General features: G+C 42.3%; 1 protein-coding gene and 1 pseudogene across 6 annotated transcripts in view; one reads left to right on the top strand and one right to left on the bottom strand.

Annotated features, from left to right (window-relative positions):
- Positions 1-21,589, bottom strand: part of SERGEF (secretion regulating guanine nucleotide exchange factor) — a 143,619-nt gene that overhangs the window by 15,566 nt on the left and 106,464 nt on the right. For 2 of the 6 annotated variants that reach the window (XM_061610225.1, XM_061610228.1), the window contains exon 11: positions 20,483-20,543. The exons of 2 other annotated variants lie outside the window; for them this stretch is intronic. In XM_061610225.1, the coding sequence (XP_061466209.1) occupies positions 20,506-20,543 (38 nt within the window). In that variant the 3' untranslated portion in view covers positions 20,483-20,505. Of the gene's footprint in view, positions 1-15,002; positions 15,488-18,338; positions 18,510-20,482; positions 20,544-21,589 lie in introns of those variants that run through there. 2 more of the 6 variants (XM_061610226.1, XM_061610227.1) reach the window with 2 other exon arrangements.
- LOC133378589 (5S ribosomal RNA) lies at positions 597-705 on the top strand (annotated as a pseudogene).

The raw sequence follows: 21,589 nt of genomic DNA, 5'->3' as shown, positions 1-21,589 counted from the left end.
AAGTAGCCTTGCCTATATCCAATCCCTGAGGTTATAGAAACATGCAACATGAAGGAAAGGGGTTTTAATGGAATGGATTTATATAGTTGGGACCTCATTTCAAATTGGCATGTCTCACTCAATGGCCATATACACATGTTGCACAAGAATGAAGACAGGATACATCTGTGTAAGGGAGGCCTTGGTGACAGGAGACCTATCGCTGCCTTCTAACTCCCCTGGCCCCACTCCAAGAACAGATCAAAGCCATTCATTGAATGTGGGGGGAGAAGCCACAGATGTAGCAAACTCATCAATTGCATTCTTGTGAACATTCTATATTTTCTGCAGCATAAAGCCAAAACCTGAGATGTGGACAGTCCAGTGCCTAAAACTTTGCTCTCCTCAGTTATAGCTAGAACTCTCTGGAAAGTAGCACTTTAATTGTCTTATATTATCTTCCAATAAAAATTGTCATTAACATTGTATATTATTTGACCTACCCTTCATCTTTTAAAAAAAAAAGGAAAATGCAGTAGCAGCTTAATGCTTTAAGACGTCTTATAGCCCTCTATCCCCTGAAAGCTAGAGATTAAAGATTCACTAATAGGCAATAAGCATATGGCCATACTACCCTGAACATGCCTGATCTCGGAAGCTAAGCAGGGTCAGGCCTGGTTACTACTTGGATAGGAGACCACCTGGGAATATTGGGTGCCATAGGCTTAGAGGAAGGCAATAGTAAACCACCTCTGAATACCTCTTACCATGAAAACCCTATGAATATATCCAAAAAGATTTATATGGTCGCCATAAGTCATAACCGACTTGAAGGCATATAACAACAATAGGCAAAAAACCCTTGCGGTTTAAGAATGTAAATATCGCCAACAGATATTTCTATCAAACTTTTAAAAGCAGGGAAATTGGGCAGCTATAGTGAATGCACCAGGGGAGCAGGAGACCTGACCTCCTCTCTGCGATATTGTACTGTCCTACAAATTTGTAAAAATGCAAACACAGTTTGGGTTGGTCTTTCACAGTCCAATCTACATCCTGTGTAGCTTGGAAGAATTGGTAACGTGCCTCTGAGCCTAAGGTAAGTGGTGGCTGCAAAAGTGGTTAAAGTATGGGGCAAAATCAGTAATAGGATTACAGAGACTCTGAACGTGGCTGATTTTTTAATTAATTTCAACAGAAAAAAGTCCAACAGGATCTGGATTTTCTTACTCCTGTTTCAGACTTTAAAACCTGGATTCTTTCTGAGAGTTTTGTGTATCGCCATGAAAATTTAGAGGGTTGTTAGGCAAGCATTTCTGAGCTCAGGACTATTTGTATGATTTTGTTTTGAAATTAGCTTATGAGAAGCAGCAGAATGGCATGAGGGATATTTCAACTTAACATGTCGGAATGTGAAAAATCCATGCTGGCTATAGTATACAGCCACTCTTGTGGCTGTATAATTTGTGATAAGCGAGAAAATGTCTTGTTAGCTTAAGGGGGGGGGGGAGAAAAGAATGGCACTGGAGAATGAGAAGAAAGAGACTATGATGAGGTAAAATAAGATAAAAGAGCAAGTGAAGAAGCTTTCTTAAAGTAATAAAAATAAACATGCAAAAAGAGCTGACAGACAGGAACAGAGACGACAGATGACCATGAGAAAGAGTGACAATGTGGCAATTAAGAGGCATTCCTTTACATATCCACAGAATAAATCTGAAGGCACATCCTCTCCATGGCAACATCATATTTTCTAACTGAAGAGCAAGAAATGCCTTCTTTACAAACTGTTTAATAAGCTTCAGTTCTTTCTTGGGTTTATAACAGCACTTTTGTTCAGAATGAGTAGGAGCTGGAGATAACTCCCAAGTTTATTCCCCTCCTTTTTCAGGAACATTTCCAAGAACCTAATTCTTTATTCTTACACAACATGAAAAAATATATATACCCACACACACATATTCATCTAGCATTCTCAGATAATGGAGTGATCACCAACATTAGTCATACTCAGAGTAGACCCACTGAAATCAATTGACTTAAGCGCATTAATTTTAATAAGTCTACTCTGAGTATGTTGGATATCACTCATGATCCTTATGGACTGTAACTCCTACAGATCTTTCAGTCTGACTGTGCCCAACCTTCCCTTCAGAGAACATTGAGCACTTCATGCTGTCTTCCAGTGAGTGAAGAAAACAAGTCCCTTATCCCTGGACACCCCCTCTGAATATTGGTTCATATGTTACTCTCTCTCTCTCTCTCTCTCTCTCTCTCTCTCTCTCTCTTTGACATTGAAACTAGTATTGACCAGGGATACCAGGCACTGAGAATGAGAATGAATTCCTGAGGCAGTCAGGCTTTGTGAACCGTTTCTACTTTCTCATAAGCATTGATTCCCAACATCATCCATTAACTCAAAAGTAGGATGCCTATCAGGCCTTGCAGATACGTAATTCTGATACTTTATCAGTCTAAACCAAGATCTCAAATTGTTGTTTAGTAACTTGAGATGGCGGAGGTGCAACAACTACGGACGAGGGAGCTCTACTACTGACGGCTTTTATGGGGTAAATTTTTTACACATATTCCCCTTGCCGGAGGCTACAAATTGGAAATACGGGGCAGTCTCCCCCCTCATTATGCTGTCGCCCTCATACCTGACCGGGACACCAGCGGTCGGTGTGGCCCGGGACGCTGCTTGGTGCTTACAACTGCGCCAGGCCGCTGCCGCTGCCGCTGCTACCTTCACGAATGGGAGCTGGAGATGGGCTGGGGCTGCGGCCTTTTGGCGGGCCTGGCACTGCAGCCTGTCCCTGGGAGACACCACACTGTTGCCATGATCTTTCGGTGAATGCTGGGGGTGGGGGAGCACCCCTGCAGCCGCTGCTGTTCTGTCATCCGACCTCTGTCTGCTTCGCCTTGATGTCAGCAATGTTTACATTCTAGTGCCTTCGTTTTTGGCTTCTCTGAAGAGCACTTTTCTGTTAGTCGCGACTTCAAGGGGTCTGTTTGCCGCACCCCACTCTCTGCTGAATGTACTGGATGCTGGATGCTGAGATCAAGAGGGGGTGTCGTTTTTCGGTCTTGCAAATGGACTATCACCCACACCGGTCTTTGTGCTAGGGTGGGAAGACTCACACCAGGAGTTTCCATCAGAAGGCACACTTTTTGGACTATACAGACGAGAAGCCATAGTCTCTATGTTATTGTTTAGCTTTTTTGCTTAGTTTTTTGATGTTCTTGATGTATTAGATGCTTTTGCTTTGTACGTCGCTCAGAGTGGCTGGGTAATCAGCCAGATGAGCGACTAATAAATTTATTATTATTGTTGTTGTTGTTGTTGTTTTGTAAGGAGCCTTGTTCATCTCAAGTATTAGAAAGATTTTATCTTACAGTTCGAATGGACGCCAAGGTCACAATGATCCCTGAAGTGGATCACCGTTCCAAGGTCTCTGATGCCTCTGAAGATCATTGCACCAATTTATTCATTACACAGCTTTTGAAAAGTCATGGAGCTCGGCACTGCCTTGAAAGCACTATAGGACTGCAGTTATTTATAACACCACCAAGTTTTATTGGAATGTGGTGGCTGACAACTCTGTAAAAGTTGCCAAATCCGTTAAATGCCAGAACAAGTAGACTTCTTTGAGCTACCTCAAGTCTACCCTAGAAATCTGATTTTTGATAGTCTTTTATTTATTTTTAGGCTAAGAGAAGATAACAACACTGATGTACACATATAAACTGAAGGCACCTTTGCTTGAGCTACCCCAGCTGCAACTATGAAAGAAGGTAACTGTCAGAAGGCAGAGCTGGGGTCCCAATCCCGGGGAGCTGGATCTCGGAGAGTTGGGAGAAGAGTATTCGGATGGATGGCAGAGGGAAGGGGGAGGAACTTCCCCCCTTTGGAGCAAAGACGAAACAGAGGAACTGCCAGTGATAAGGTCGCTTAGCAACGGGGAGCCTGAGCCCTCCCTGAACATTCTCACGCCTCCCCCTCTTTCAGGCTCAGAGCAAGAGGGGGAAGAGGGAGGGCTGCTCACAGCCGAAAAGCGGGGAGGCAGTTTACCATCAGCCCCTCCCCTATCCCCCATCCTGGAATCGGAAACTTCAGAAGAGGAGGGGGTGATGCTTCCCCCCTCACCGCGCACACGCAGACAGCTGAAAAGACAGGAGAGAAGGGGGGGAAGGCAGGCAGTACCTGAGGGGCAGTTAAGGAGGAGCGAAAGATTGCGCGCCCGTTTGGCCCCTTCTTAAAGAACAGGCGGGAAGAAGTCCCTTGCTCTGTCAACTTTCTCCCAATGCCGCAGGACCTGTATCCCTGTATTGATTCATGAGAAAACGCAGTCTTTGTTTGGACATTACCCTAATAAAACACGAATTAACTACAATTGTTGGTCTCGTTCCTGAGTCACATCCTGGGCCTGACAGTAACCCAATTGCTACAACAAATAATCACTGCCTACAAATCTGCCAATGGGTTTCATAAACAAATAAATATGAAATCATTTGTGGCACAACAATTTTCCCACAATGGTAAGGTGAGACAATTGTGTTCTCTATACTGAACATTTCACTCATTCTTCAAGCACAAAATTGCTGATTTCCCTGAAGTTTCACTCACTCGTTACAAATTCCTGCATGGAAGCTACTTCCATGTATTTTGTTACACACAGATCTAATACATGGGTTTCTAACCTTATATGAATGGAGACAAAGTTACTCATAAGTTACTGCACATGTGTATGTGTGTGTGATATTTTATACTCTCTGGACACATTGGCACCACATGGCCTAGACCTGGAGGACAGTACCAGCATCACTTAGCTTCTGCAAATGAAGCCCCTCTGAGCATTCCATCCTCAAAGCTCTATAACTGCCACCTTGGTAACAGCATTTGTATGTTGGCAGCTGATGAAGGCGGAAGCTGAAACGTTTTGGTATTACAATAAAAACCTCTATATAAAAGAGCTTTAATATATAAAAGAGCTTTAATACAAAGGCACTGAAACAGATTTATCTTGATCATCCCATCTGAAACCAGAGATTCTTTTTATTAAATACCTTAAATCTTGTTGAATCAGAGCCTCAGTTCCCAATCATAAATTAATTTTGTAATCCCTGCTGTTGTTAATTGGCTCAGACCACTGTGGCTAATTGAACATTTGGCCACTGCTTAGTGATTTATCCACTTTACCACATGATAAAACATAATTATAAGTTAAGGCCTCTGGAAGAATGCAAATGCATCAACAGTCACTTCCTACTTACAAACAAGGAACACAGCAGTTGTCACAGGTAATGGCTGCTATTTCATGAAAATATATTTGGAATAATTTCCATTGAAAAAAGTGCTTGGGAGGGGTTCCATGTAATGTATGAGAAGAGGGATCATTTTAAAATGAATTGGAGCTTTAAAGAATCTGGAAGCAATAATCACTAAACATAATCAACTTAATTTGGTGAAATTGTAAGATTATGCAGTGACATCCAATATTACTTGCATCCACTGATTTCATTGGGTCCATTAATGTTGGATATCATCCATTAGTTGAAAATACAAAATGGTTAAGAGCTATCTACATTTTCATTTATGAATATGTTAATTATGTATATTGTTAATTATGAATATACATTAAAAATATTAGCTGCACTTAGGAATGCCTGGGCCATCAAGCACCCAGTTCCTAAACTGAAGCAGGATCAGGGCAGGCCCTTTCAGATGTTACCTTCACAACTGTTGTTTTATCGTTCCTTTCTAGCAATGTTTGAGGAATTTGTTTTTTGTGAATTCTAGGATGAACTGGTCTGGTCTACATCTCTCAGACTAAGGTGTGGATCAGAACATGGTTATCTATTAGAATTCTCTGAATTTTGCAATGTAGTTCTCAGATAAAATACAGTTAGCAATGTGGGGGGAAGACACTGAAAGATACTTAAATGCACATTTTCATGCATTTTTTAAAAATTGCAGATTACTGCATAACTGGGATGGCACAGACTTATGAATTAACATATGCAGAAGAGACACAGACTAAAAATAGACTGATCCACCCTACTCCTTCCTGCACAACAAACATAATACTAGTATTTCCAGATCAATAGGAGGCCTTTATGAGTCTTCAGCTTTATGGGGGGAGTGCAAGTAGCTTCTTTTCATATTAGTTTAGCTCCAGTTCTGGGAGGTGTAATGCTAGCACAGAAAGGAGGCAAGGAATGGATTCACAGGAGCTCTGATATAATATTTACAGTACAGAGAGGGACACTTCCCACACCACAAAAGTAACATTAGAAGGGACCCTTCATTGCAGCAGGAAAAGTAAAAGTAGCATCTGGGGATCTGGTTCTCAACAGCAAAAATCCAAGATGAAGCAACAGTTCACTGTGGGGAAGGGAAACTTGATCTTTGCCAAATGACAACACTGTAGCCCAATATTTAGCCTTTGCAATGTACCTTTTTCACTGCAGATGATCAAGGTGTCTACAAATAACAGGGATGTAAACAAATAATCAAAACAGCCTTAGTTTTCCAGAGAAACCTATCTTAATTAAACAGACCCTGAACTGGTTAACCAAAGGTCTATTGTTTGAAAACATTCTGAATTCACTAATATGCAAAAAACCTTGCGGTTTAAGAAATGTACCTATAGCCCACAGATATTTCTATCAAGCTTTAAAAAGCAGGGAAATTGGGCAACTACAGTGAATGTACCAGGGGAGCAGGACACCTGACTTCCTCTCTGAGATATTGTACTGCCCTACAAATTGTAAAAATGCAAACACAATTGGGTTGGTCTTCACAGTCCAATTCACTAATTCCTTGTTCCTCCTGCAGCCCTCTCACCACCCACCCATTGCTGCTTAGAAGCCCCCAACCCTTGTCAGCAGCTTTTCAGAGGTAACTTTGGATCCATCCCAAATGTCATACTTTCTAATGTCAAGGCTTTTATGAATAGTCCAGGTAATAGCCATAATCACAAGCTATCAAACAATTAGGGGTGCAATTTTTACATGAGCATCATACTCCAAATCCTCTCAACTGAATTTCTGTATTCAGATCAGATGAGAACATTAGCTCATGACCTTTGCATTTAACTGAAACCATTTTCTTGCCTAATTTAAAAGTATATCTGGGTGTAAAATCTCAGAATGAGATAATTACTGCTCTTGGCCTTTGATTTGGGAAGAATTAGGAATTATACGTTCATGTATTCTCTCTGTTTCAAAGTTTATGACGGATTTTTCACTGAAGAAAATTTCCTTAGAAGGGCTAAATTCATAGATGTAAAAACACTCCCAGTGCTTTTAGTGGTCCTCTTGAAAATGCCTGTGGAAGTTGCTCCATTTCTTTAAATGCAATTCTACCCTTTCATCCGTCGCTATATTTAAAATAATGCATTTATACATAGTTTCAGGGCCGGCCCCAGACATGCCGGGGCCCTTGGGCACCAGCTTGCCCTGGGCCCTGGCATGCATGTGCACATACACACATACATGTGCGCGCGCATGCAGGGCCAGCCCCAGACACACTGGAGCCCTTGGGCAAAAGCCTGCCCCAGACCCCAGCGCTCCCCTTCCACGACTCACGCACGGCGAGAGCTTCGGAACTCCGCCATTCCCTTCCTTAACTTATCTTGTTCTGCGGTTGTGCACGCAGCGGTGCCCTTAAGAAAGATGGCGGCTGAGGTTTCCCTAAGGAGCTGAACCTCTGCCACCATCTTGGTTCATGGCAGGGATGCGAGCGCACAGCACGCATGCGTGCCATCAGGTAAGTTAAGGAAGGGAATGGTGGAGCTCCGGAGCTCCCGCCCTGCGATCCGCGGCAGCGATCTTGTCGCGAATTGTGGAAGGGGAGCAGAGGGGCCCCTAGGGGCTCCTGTAGCTTCAGGTGCCCTGAGGCCAGTGCCCTACCTGGCTGCCCCTTGGAATCACCTGGTAATGATCTACCCATTCTTCAGCATTATTTGGATGATATTGCTTGATCTTATTTTTGGCCATTGAAGATCACAGTCCAGCTGAACCAATTTTCAAGAAGAGAAATGCCAACATCCAGTGCCAACCTAATAATGAGGGATCATGTTAATACCTTCCCTCCAGATTTTCAGTCTCCAAAGAGACCTCGGGAAGAGAGCTCCTGCAGGGATCCATAAAGCTATCTCTACTATACTTAGTGCAACTGTTATTCCTGAATACACCCATTAATCAAAACATTGTTTCTCTGCATAGCAAGTTCTACAGCCTGAGCTGAACTTTTGTGTCAACTCTAAAATCTAGGAAATACACCATGCTTTTCTTCAAAGAGGGACAGGGGCTGAACGGTGCATCTTCAGCTGTAAATGGAACTACAAGACAGAGCTGTCACCATCTAAACTGCTGAAGCCTTCTCCTGGTTCAGCCCCATCCCACTTCAGTACACTGGGCCCCTCCCCAGGATCCCATTCTTTTTCCTCCTCCTCCTACAGATCACTCTGCCAGAAGTCCCCCACAGGGCCATTCATCAAGGCAACCAAGGCTATTTCAGTGCTAAAACCAGCCCTGATGCCAGATTGATATGGGTGTGGAAAATCTGCTTCCTCCAGGCATACTTGCAAATGGCCATCCACTACCCTCTCAATCAATTTGCCCAAGGAGGGAATATTAATATTAGAGATTGGACAGTAGTTTTCTAAAACTTCTAGATCTAAGGAAGGCCTCAACAGGAGCCGCACCACTGCCTCGTTCAAGACAGTGGACACAACTCCCTTCCTCACTACCATGAATGGCCTGTCAAGATCATCAGGCTGCAACAATGGAACTGATCCCAGTGTGAAATTTGACAGTGCTCCAGGGACCTCCAACGGGCCTTAACTAACTGTGGTATCAAGTTCAGCATGGATCCAAATGATTTTGTCCTCAAGGTGCTTTGCAAATCTTTCACAGCAGGCTGTTATGGTCTGTCATTAACAAGGAGCACTGGTCTGAACCAGCCAATTTATCACTGTAAACAGCTCTGCTGGGTGATTCATAGATGATGGAATAGAGGCTGAGAGGTGTGCTTTTTGCCACCACAATTGCCATATGGTAGATGTATGCAGTCAGATTTGTGCTAGGACTGAAGCTCTAGCTGTAGTCCAGCCTGCTTCATTCCCTGGAGCTCCTCAGAAAATGAATGAGCTTCCTGGACTCCATGAGGCTGGACAGGGCATGTTAGAGTGATTGTATCAATGGCCCTCTCCATCTTGCCATTCCACAGTGAAACTAGGGCTTGTATACAGTACGTCCAGTGCAGTCGCACCACAGATCAATAGAAAGGCATTATGATATCGCCAATTTAATTTTTAATCCCTTTCCTAGTGATCCGTACTATGGCATTCATCTTTTTCACAACTGCCAAACACTGGGCCAGTATCTTCATTGAGATATTCACTATGACCCCAAGATCTCATTCCTAGTCAATCACTGCCAGTTCAGACACCATGAGTGTATATGTGAACAGGGCCGGTTTTAAAGGGCAGCCAGGTTGGGCACTGGCCCAAGGGCCCTGGAGCTACAAGAGCCCCTGAGGGGCCCTCCGCTCCCCTTCCACGATCTGTGCCCCCCATGCCCCCCCACTTACCTGTCAGCCGGCTTTTTAGCATTGCCCTTAATGAAGATGGCGGTCGCAGCTTCCCTAAGGTACTGAAGCCGCTGCCGCCATCTTAGTTGATGGCAGAAATGTGCACGCGTAGCACATACGTGTGTCATCAACAAAGATGGCAGCGGAGGCTTCATTTCCCTTAGGGAAACCGCGGCCACCATCTTCATTAAGGGCAATGGTAAAGACTACAGGTAGGGAGGCCGTAGGGGGGCACGGGGAGGGCGCGTGTGTGCACACCCACCCACCTACCAGGGGGCCAGGGCAAGCTGATGCCCAAGGGCCCCCACATGCCTGGAGCCGGCCCTGCCCATGGAGTTCACCAAGTCTACTGTTTTCCTTGTTTTCAGGGGGCTTGAAGAAACTTTTTGTTTTGTGGCTTTACAGGAGCTTCTCACCCTTTGAACTGATGTTCACTAGAAAAGTGAGGGGACCTTTGGAACTGTTAAAAAATTCATGGGAAGGAACCCCGGGAGAGTACAAAACATCTGTAGTTGATTTTGTATTAGACTTCCGCAGCAAATTAACATCGATGATGGAAGCTGTACAAAAGAATTTGAGTCAAGCTCAGGAGAAGCAAAGTTACTGGTATGACAGAACAGCCAGGGAACGTGTGTATGATGTGGGAGATATGGTTATGGCGTTCATACCCAGGAAACATGATAAATTACAGGCTAACTGGGAGGGACCATATACCATAAGAGAAAAGCTTGACACAGTGACGTATGTAATTACCACAGACCAATTAAACAAAAACAAAGTGGTTCATGTAAATATGTTGAAACCTTACCATACCAGGGATGCAAAGGTGTTGCAAGTTACCTTATTCCCTGAGGGAAGTGGGCCTGAACTTCCAGATTTGGTACAGGAAAGCAAAGACAAAGGAGGGGTAGATCAAGTGGAATGGTTGGAGGAGGTGAAAGAAGAAGTAAAGGAAGAGATTCTGAGAGTTTTGAAAAACTATGGAGAGCTCTTTAGTAATAAACCTGGCCGAACCAGTATAGCCAGACATTCCATTGATACTGGAAATCATGCCCCAATCAGATCTGTTCCGTACCGTGTGAATGGGAAAGTTTTGAGTGAAATTAAAAAGGAGGTCGAATATATGCTGGAACTAGGAGTGATCAGGGAATCCATCAGTCCCTGGGCCTCAAGTATTGTGCTGGTTCCGAAAAATTTTGGGGAAATAGCGACCCCCTTGCATGAGCTGACAAAGAAAAAGAGTGCTGAACGTGTGGTATGGACGGATGAATGTCAAAAGGCTTTTGATCTTCTGAAGCAAGCCTTGTGCCAAGGACCTATATTAATAGCACCAGACTATGAGCAACCATTCATCGTGGCTACGGATGCGTCAGACCTTGCGCTGGGAGTCGTCTTGCTGCAGGAGAGAGGAGGCACCAGACATCCGGTGGCGTATCTTAGTCGCAAGCCAACATCGAGGGAGAAGAATTATTCGTCGGTCCAAAAGGAGTGCCTAGCGGTCATGTGGGGACTGAGCAAGTTGCGCCCATACGTGTGGGGACGAAGATTTACGGTGACGACGGATCATCGGGCCTTGTTATGGTTACAGACTATGAAAAATCATAACGCTATGCTGCAGAGGTGGTCCTGGGCTCTACAAGACTATCAAGTGGACTTCAAGTTCATAAAAGGCAAGGACAATGTATTGGCCGATGGACTTTCAAGGCAAGTGGCCGGGACTGCAGTGACGTGACGCAGGCGTAGGAACAAAAAAGACATTTTCCCCATAAACACTTGGTTTCATTGTTAACGCGGCGTATGAATCCTAGAGCAGGAATAATACTCTGCCGTTATTTTTAAGGGGGGGGGGAATGTGATGTTCCTGTATTAATGTATATATGGTAAGTGCTGTTTGTATAGAAGATATGTGGTAAGTGGAATGAAAGAGGAGGGGGGAGTAAATGAGCAGTAGAATGCTGGATGATTGGCTGAGTGTTTGGATGGCTGAGAGTATAAATGGAAGGATGACAGTTGAATCTGGGTGGACGTGAGTGGGTGGTTTGAGAGGTGTTTGGGGGACGTGAGTGGGCTGTTTTGGTGGAGTTTGGAGGTGGGGGTGAGTTGGTGTATGTCAGGAGAGTGTGGAGAAAGAGGGAGGTGGAGTTCGGATTAGTAACAAGTCAAATATCACAGTAATAGATGAAACCATAAGTTTGTAGATCATTATCAAAGTTATCTTGTTATTAATGTTATTTAATAAATACTATTTTGGTTTACCAAAGGCCTGATCCTTGGCTGGGGTTTCACAGACCAGAAGGGAGGGTAAGATAATGACCAAGGCTGAAGGGAAACAGTAACAAATGGTGGCAGCGGTGAAGAGGAGAAGATAACATTATAAGTATCCAGAGCAACCCCGAGTTATGAGTTATCTGCATTGATACAAGGAGGTTGGGAACAGCATACACATGCAGTCACGAATGTAACCGGATAGACAGACTCAGGCAAGGTCTCTGGGAACATTGGTTGTAGAACGTGACTGGTGGTGCTGCCTAGCAGGGGGGTCTATTGAGATCTGTGCTAGAGCGGAGAGAGAAACCATAAAAAGGACAGTCTGGACTGGTGGAGTCCCTGGTGGTGCCTAGTGAAAGGCAGTAGCCACGAGCAGGTAGGAACCTGACAGGGAGAGCCAGGGAAGGGCATCACAGACTCCACTTTCCACATCCCTCCATTGGAAGAACTGTCTGTTCCTACCCTCTGCTTTCTGTTTCTTTACCAGTTACTGATCCACAAGAGGGCTTCTCCTCAACTGCTAAGCTTATTCAAGAGTCTTTGGTACTTTACTAAAAGCTAATTGGATCACCTCTATCTGTATGCTTGTTGATACACTCAAAGAACTCTAGCCAGTCTCCTGCTACTAATATATTTAAATAATTTTTTGTTCTTGGTCTTCATGTTTTTAGCAATGTGCTCCTCAAATTCTTTTTTAGCAATCCCTTCTTATCTGCTTGCATTTCTTTTGCCAAAATTTGTGTTCCTTTTTGTTCTCGTTTGGACAAGAGTTCCATTTTCTAAAGAAAGCCTTCTTGACTCTAATAGCTTCTTTGACTCTGCTCATTAACCATGCTGGTGTCCTCTTAGCACTGATGGTACATTCCTTGATCTGTGATATGCATTCTAGGTGAGCTTCTAATATTGTGGTTCTAAACAATTTCCAAGCATTTTTGAGAGCCTGGGAATTTTTAACAATCACAGTTAGATGATGATGATATAGAGTGTTGTCAGCATTCATAGTGTTTTACAGGGTTATGGAAACAAGAAGACAGGACTCTGTCTCAAGTTGCTAACAGTCCAAATGTTGACCACAGGAGAGACAATAAAGAAAATAGAAAAGAGGGAGAGGCAAGAGTAACAAGGGACAAATATAAGCAAGTGCAGATAAACACATTTAGGCTTCATTTCAGTTGAGGATGAGAATTAGGGGGTTAAGTCAAAGAGAAAAGGTGAGGTTTGAGCAAGGATGTGAAGTGAGGGAGGAAGGGAGAGAGGTGACACCATGCAAAAATTTCAGGAGGTAGTTTCAGGCATAGGGGAAAGCAAGGAAGAACAGACAATGTTGTTTCAAAACAGCGTTCATTCTAGGCTTTATAGAATAATCATCTGTATCAAAAATTTCCACAAATGGGTTTCCCTCATTAGCTTTGTAACTTATTTTCAGAGACCTTAATAGTAATAACACTCTATAATCAATCATAGCAACAGAGCAGACCTGAATATTTGGATTTATTTTTTACCACCCTTATTGCTTTGATGTTCTGTCTTTCTCTTTTAAACCAGGTTGATAGATATAAGTAATGATTGAAAGAAAAGGGATATGCACATTAGCTGCAGTCAACTGGAACCTAGTCCCAGGCACACCTCAATATAATTAGTAAAGCAGGTGCAGGGAACCTTTGGCCCTTCTGATGTTGCTAAATTACAAAACCCTTTATCTCTGGCCAGATGGGAATTGTAGTTCAGCAACATCTGGAGGGCCAAAGGTTCCGCACACCTGTAGTAAAGACTCACTTCAGATACTGCATTACAATATATTTGACTTCTTTCCTTTTCCCCTTGAAAATGGTTGTCCAACATGGAATGGAGAATTATGTCATAATCATATTGGATCCTGTCAGTGTTCAAGGGAGATACTATATAACATCACAGTGAGTTTTACAGGTTTCTGGCCCCCTTGAAAAATTAATGCAGGAGACAAAGTTGAAACGAACAACTGTGTTCTGAATGTGCTTCCCAACTTTCATTCTGACATCTTTTCTGTCTCCTTCATAAACACATGTGGTGTTTGAGCTGGAATTCGAGTTTTAAATATAGATCTTTCAACCTGATATCAACATTATTGTCCCTCCCCTTTGAAAATTTGCTTGGAGATCAATTTGACACACAGAATGGGGTTGTGACCTGAACATAAGAAGAGCCCTGCTGGATCAGGCCAATGGCCCATCTAGTCCAGCATTCTGTTCTCACAGTAGCTTATATTCGTATCACTTGTACTTGGGAAGTGTCCTCATTCTCTGACAAACACCTTACAGCAAATGGACCTAGCAGTGACATTCATTAAAAGAAACACTAATTTGTTGGTGATGTTCTATCCTGAGATGCATCAAAGCCTACAGGGTGAACCATAGGCAATGTGAATTTTACAAGCCCTGTCATGCGAGCCAGTGCAATAATCTAAAGCCATTGTTTGTGACAGGAATGTTCTCATCTCCTCTAATGTCATACAACGTCACCCTGAATACAGAGATGTGGGTTGGTAGAAATGGCCATTCTGATAATGCGGTCAAATGAGTACAAAAATGGAAACAGCATGCCTACAAGAAATGAAAGGAGAAGGATATTTTTTACAAGGCTCTCGTTACGACTCTCTTAATATGTGACTGAGCATTCAGAGGTCCTAATACACATACATTTGTTCTACATAAATCAGGGGTCTTTAATACCAAAAAGAATTAATTTTGTTCCTTGTCTGAAAGAAAAAAAATCTTATTAAGCTTTTTAGATGTCTATCTGCTGAGTGCACCAAATTTTTCTGAGAGGCAAATGAGGGGAAAGAAACACACTGGGCAGATTAGCTTCAAATGCTGTAAGCTCCTGTACTCATTAGGGGAGTGTGTTACTTGGGTATGGTGCAGCCAGGGACTAAGCAAATTCCTAGAAGAGTCCTAAACATGTTGAGGATTTTTTCCCCATACATTTGCTCAAGGAAAAAATGTTTCTCAGAATTTAGAAGGCATTTTATATCTGAGAGTCTTTTAGGAAATGCTAGTTATTCATGCATGCTTGGCCAGGGCCAGCCCTCCAGTCATAGGTACACAGGGAGAAGCAGCTTGGCAAATGTTCTTGTGGGCTGCTGTTGTGTATACACCTGCAAGTCTTGACGAAAAGCCTTGCCTTTTTCTTAGAGCTATAGCTCAACTCTGTTCGTTTTATTGAAGGATTTCTATACCACCCTTTACAAAATGGCCACAGGGCAGTTTACAAACTTTGCCTGGTTAAGTCTCTCTATTTGGTGAGTGATCCCAATGTAAAGTAGCTCTTGACCATTCATTCAGACACCATTGCTATTATAGGAAGGACAGTAGAGCCACCAATTAGAGTTGGAGTCCAAGAACATTAGAGGGCACCATGTTGGCTACTCCTGGCCTTAGTGCCTAACTCTTGCTGTACTGTTACCAAAAAAAACAGAAGATGTAAAGTAGCCAAGAAGGAAGGAACATTCTGACCATTCTCAATCTTCCCCCTAGCAGTGGCCTCTTCTGGATCTGGCTGCACTTCCCATTAGGAATCAGTTTTGGAGTTTGTGGGTGTTATTAGATCCAGCCATCTCTCCAGAGCCCCAAGAAGCCACAGAGCTCCTTCCACCAGCTTAGGCTCCTAGACAAAGATAAGTCACAGTCATTCATTTGGCTGCCTTTAAAGATAGGCTGGAAACTACTGTTAATACATAATATGGCACTTGGCATATGGAACGTGTTAGTCTTGAAAGAGTTTCACTGGCTCTTGGTTTCTCTCTGCCCTAATTCAAGATGCTGGTTTTAACTTCCAAAGCTTTAAATAGCTCAGGACTAGAATACCTCAGGACCAGAATACCTCAAGAGCCACATCTTTCCACATGAAATCTGCACAGGTATTAAAACCCTCATGCCTGTTTTCCCTGTGGCAAAATGGAGCATGACTCAGGATGGAGCCTTTTTTGTTGGGTTGCTCCACCTCTGTAGCTTGCCCCAAAGGAGCTCAGTTGGTGCTGTCTCTCTTGTTTTGGTGCCAAGTGAAGGTTTTTTATTCACCCATGCTTTAGTTTATTGCAGTCATATTCTATTATTTATTTATTAAATTTCTATCCTGCCCTTCCTCCCATTCTGTTATTCTGTTAAATTGCGTACATGTTTCTAAAATGAAGCATATTTTTTATTCCCCACCACCACACACATTTTGTAAATTGTTTTTAGGAGGATCTGTACATGATAAATTGTATATAAATGTTTAAAATAAAACAAATGAAATGTATGTTGGCACATAATTCCCTGAAATAGATGTTCTAGTTGACTTAGCTTAGTCAACTCTTAACCTCAGTGATCTCCAGTTGTAAAAGAGACCAAATGTCTTCTAGAACGACCTTCAAATGGTATGTATTTCTTAACAGTAGAGAGTATGTGATTTATCTGTCTGACTAACACAGGGAGATTAACTAGTTATAATTTTTGGATCATTTCTGCTGGTGTTGGAAAAAAAACCCATCATCTGGATAAGACAACTGGTAATCCTTATCCAGCTTGTCTACTTTGTATATCCACTTATGTTCAAAAGAGTATTTAAAGTTACTAAGAACTCAAAACCCAATAGAAAAATGATACTCTTTAGTTACAGCTCTAAACAGCATTTTGTGAATGAAAACTCTTCTGTGCATATGCAAGGGATCTTCAACTGAAGTCAAAGCAGTACAGTAGAAATGTTAATGTAAGCCAGTGGTTCTAGTTCTGCACTACAACTTGTCTAGGCCATCAGAAATCTGGGGGTGGCGGCCAGAGTGAGAGAGAAGGAAAATTCCTACTGGAGCGTTCCATTGCATGAATGTTAAATAGCTCCAAAGCAATGAATGTGGTAGGTTAGGAGGAGAGTAGCCTGCTGTCTGTATGGGTGCAGCGAGTTTATCATGATTTGTTATGAACTCATGGCACATATGATGAGTTAGAATGGAGAGGCTAGTGGAGCGAAGAGCCTGAAATGACTATATTTATAGTAAACCAAGCTGGCAGTTTGCTTTTCTCAACCCATGTAAAGAGCTCTTCAGGGTGTGTTGAAGGGCAATATGTTCTCTTTTAGTGACACAGGAAAGCATTTATTAATGAGGGGCATAAAAATGCTCCTTTAAAGACAATTTTCTTCGGCTCAACCTCCATAACACCATAAATAGGATCAGTTTCAACCTGACTGAAACCCTAATTTCTCATTGGTTCTCAAAGAGAGCAAATCCTTTACTTAAAATATATTGCTAGTGCTGAGACACAAAGGGGGATGACTAATTATCAAATAGTGTCAAAATGGTTTAAAAAGAACATTTTGCATATCTTACCTGCCTATAATAATATGCATCAGATCCATAAAGGTGGAGAGTCAAAGTTGTAACCAATACTAGTCAAATCATTTGCTTGACCTCCTTAGGCTAGAGAAGCTGGCATGTTTTTAAACAGGCCAGTCCACTGATCTGGCTGGCATGATCTTGTCAGATGTATTATGTCTTCTAAGCTTACAAAATTAGCTTGGTAGTAAATAGCTAGATCTGGCTGGCATGATTTTGGCAGATGTATTAAGTCTTCTATGCTTAGAAAATTAGCTTGATAGTTAATTAGGCTTGTAGCAAAGTTCTTGGTGTTAATTATTTGGCAGATTTGGCTCATTATTTAAGCTGTATTAAGACAATTCTATATATCCAGATTCTTCCTTCCCAAAATAGGGTTTCAAGGGCAAATGACATTTGAAAAGGTGTTAGACGATTGTCAAAACTAGCTGACTATGATTGGCTTCCATCAGTTGCCCAAAAAGTCTAGCCAATTTCAATGAGACTTGTACATATGCAACATCGTGCAGAAAAAGTAAATGTAAGTCAAGCACATAAAGTCACTTTTGCATCTGAAAGCTAATTCCACATACCAGTCAACCAAAACCAAATCTCATGGTCCTCACTGATATGCGATTCCTTCGTGTTCCAAAATCCTGCTCCTGATGTTATTTTGACTATCAGCCTTAATTAACCACTTTAAAAGTACATTCATAGGTCATTTTCCAGGAAGAAGAGAGATGGGAGCCCAGTAACAATACAGGTTTTCAGACAGCCTGCTAGGGCTTGTCAATTGTAAAGCAATCTCTTAAATGCTTATCTTTACCATAAGATGACCCAAGCTTCTGATACTGGTCAAAATGCATGTGTAACCAATGTGTAAGATATTCGAGTGCATTAGATTTAAAAAGGAGGCTTTAGTATACAGTAATGAAAGTACAATCAATAGGAAGCTGAAAGTGCCATACAAGTAACCAAACAAATCTATCTTTATTTTCTCACATGCTGTAAAAAGGAATCCAGCCTTCACAGTCCAAAGAGAATAAAAGAAACACAGCAAACCACATACTACAATGAATATTGAGATCTGCTTGCCATATGCATTGCACACCATTTAAATTGGTGCTTCACATAGCTTTAAAAAAATGGTGCCACAGCAACCAGAATTCTATTGTTTTTACTCCATGAAATCCCAAAGCAAGGATTGACCAAGCTTCTGTTTTGTTCCACGCTTGACAAAGAAACCACAGTGCTTTCCCAATGATGGTTTCACAATGAAAAATTAAAACCCTGATCACATGATGTTACTTAATCTGTTTTCTCCACTTCAGAGCTGCCCTGTTATAAAAGGAAACAAACCACTTGAGAGGAGGGGCAAGATAGTTCATTTATCAGTCTGTACTACCGTGCATCCCCTGACCTATTTTATTACTAAAAATAGCCTTTCTTAGGTCACTACTGCAAACTGATTTCTGCTGCTTCATTGCCCACTGCAGTCTAACTGAGCTGCCTACACATGCAGCATTAAGAAGGTTAACTCATCTACTGCCAAACTGATGTAGCTGGTCTTCAGGAAAGAACAGAAATTATAGGTATATTACCTAATAGTTTGTATAGGGGTGGGCATCGGTGTAGGTTTATCCTTTGTGAATTTATGAGCTGCATGCATCTGACGTGATTGTTTAAAAATCTTGGTTATTGCATTTAATTTTTACCCCACCTTTCAATTCAAAAGAATCACCAAAGCGGCATATATAATATAAGAAAATACAATAAAATAGTTAATTTAAAACCACTGAAATATCTCATTTCAGTCAAAACACAACAAAGCAAAACAAAACATTTTAAAAGAACAGAAAAGGTATCAAACCATCCCTGTCAGCAACTGCCAGCTCCTGTAAAGCCACAAAACAAAAAGTTTCTTCAAGCCCCCTGAAAACAAGGAAAACAGTAGACTTGGTGAACTCCATGGGCAGGGCCGGCTCCAGGCATGTGGGGGCCCTTGGGCATCAGCTTGCCCTGGCCCCCTGGTAGGTGGGTGGGTGTGCACACGCGCACCCTCCCCGTGCCACCCCACGGCCTCCCTAGCTGTAGTCTTTACCATTGCCCTTAATGAAGATGGCGGCCGCGGTTTCCCTAAGGGAAATGAAGCCTTCACCGCCATCTTTGTTGATGGCACATGTACGTGCTATGCGTGCACATTTCTGCCATCAACTAAGATGGCGGCAGTGGCTTCAGTACCTTAGGGAAGCTGCGGCCACCATCTTCATTAAGGGCAATGCTAAAAAGCCGGCTGACAGGTAAGTGGGGGGGCGCGGATCACGGAAGGGGAGCAGAGGGCCCCTCAGGGGCTCCTGTAGCTCCAGGGCCCTTGGGCCAGTGCCCAACCTGGCCGCCCTTTAGGACCGGCCCTGTCCATGGGCATAGGAGTTTCACAATGAAGGAACCACTACTGGAGGGGGGAGGGGCTTAGACATCCTCAAAAAGGAATTGTATGCAAGCCCATGAAAATTCCTGGGGCACAAGGAGTCAAGCATTGGGAAGCTCTCCACTCTGGATGTGCAAAGGCTTTTTATAGGCTCTGTTAACCGTCCCCAAGTCTCTTTCTTAAGCTTATTATGGTGGAGCCCAAAACGTTCTTCCCAAAAAACTGTTTAGTGCAAATTAGAGAAATTAAAGAAATTACTGGGATTTTTTCCATCCCTGCTCCCTAAATGGTGCCTCAGCTATGATTAGCATTTGGGGTGGAGAGGGGAGGCATGCAGTGCAAACCTGTACATGTCTTCTCAGAAGTAAGTCCCACTGAATTCAACTGGGTTTACTCCCAGGTAAGTGAGTATAGGATTGCAGTCTTAAAATAGAAGTATATCCTGCACATGTACAGAACCTCATTTTAAATTTTAAATTCTGAGCTGTAGAAGAACATCTGAGGGAAATTACATTTGATGTATAATGCATCTGAGTATTATGAGCTGGGCAAATTCATATTTCAAAGCAGTTAATTACCAACTTCAAAAACACCACAAGGGAAGATCTCTCTATAATACGATTGTGCTGGGAACTGAACCCACATTTCTAGGTCCAACTGCAATTGCTGTGGGTCTTTCCAATTCTCTCACCAACATGCCTCCAAAGGGAACTAGTTTTAGGAATTATTGTATCCATTTTATTAAATGGAGTGCCAAACAGTTTTGTTTTTTTAAGCTGCTTCATTGTTCATCAGACACTGCAAAAACTGACATGAATTTTCTAGAAACAACTTTCTAAAACTTTATTCTTTTCTGGTACCTGGAATATTCAATGTTACATACCGTATCTGTATTATAAGCAGCATTCATGGACCAATCACAGTGGGGCACTGCTTTATCTTTCCTGAAGAAATTACACAATATGGGAGACAAGACAGCAACAGGCAAGTAGGAAAAACAGAAGAAAAATTACATGCATGAGATCAACACATAAATAAGAAAGAGAACCAGCACTGTCCAAACAAACAAATTAAAAATGTAAAACAAAATACAGATTTCAGTTAAAAAGTAAAACCACCAGTTGCAACAGAAATTCAGTTGATCAATACACCTCACTCCTCCCCAAAAGCTGCCAAAGAGGTCCTTCTTCACCTTCCAGCAAAATGACACAAATGTTGTGGTGAGACATACCTCAAAGGGAATCACCAGCAGCTTCCCCTTATAAATTTGGTTCATCTTAGAGAGTGCTAGTTTCTATTGGCAACCAAAGTCACACATGTGAATGGAATCCCCCCCCAAATCCTTTCATTTGTTTACATTTCCACTTCTGTTCTTAACATGGATTACTAATTAGGAAAACAGCTGGAAATGCACAAGTGTTACTTAACAGTCACTGATCTATGTTTCAGGTCCTCATGAAGTTAGAATATCCATGACATGTAAACCACATCTACAGTTATATATCAAACCTGTGCAAACAGGGGCATCAGGAGAATGTTCTTAAACTGTCTTTACTTCAGTATGAGAGAACATTCTAAACTTCAGCTAAGTTTGATTTAGCAAATGATTAATATCTGGATTCACCCAGGCTGATTTTGGATTGCAGAGTCAAAAGATGTGTATGTGGGGAGGGGGGTTCTTGTTAACTGTAAGAAGAAAGTCAGTTACACTTCAATTGTGCTGTTTATTATGCAAAAATGCTGGATGTGTTAAGGTGAAATGAACAATCTGCTCTTCTTGAGTTTATGCCAGCAATACTGAATGCCGTGCCATGCTGAAGGTAGCTCAGGGCACCATGTGTCAACTATGTTCTTCATAGCATGTATATTAAGGCTATTGCTTTGGGAAGACAGGAATCCAACTGTGAGGAGGTATTGCTTTATCAGGAAAATATTATAAAGTCTTTTCAGAGAAAAAGAAGTTAAGATTAAGGATCTCAGGCGCTCCAAC

Source organism: Rhineura floridana, chromosome 2 (assembly GCF_030035675.1).
Source record: "Rhineura floridana isolate rRhiFlo1 chromosome 2, rRhiFlo1.hap2, whole genome shotgun sequence".
Lineage (NCBI taxonomy): Eukaryota > Metazoa > Chordata > Lepidosauria > Squamata > Rhineuridae > Rhineura > Rhineura floridana.
Note: the sequence above shows the minus strand (reverse complement) of the source record. Positions and strands in the feature narration are given on the sequence as shown.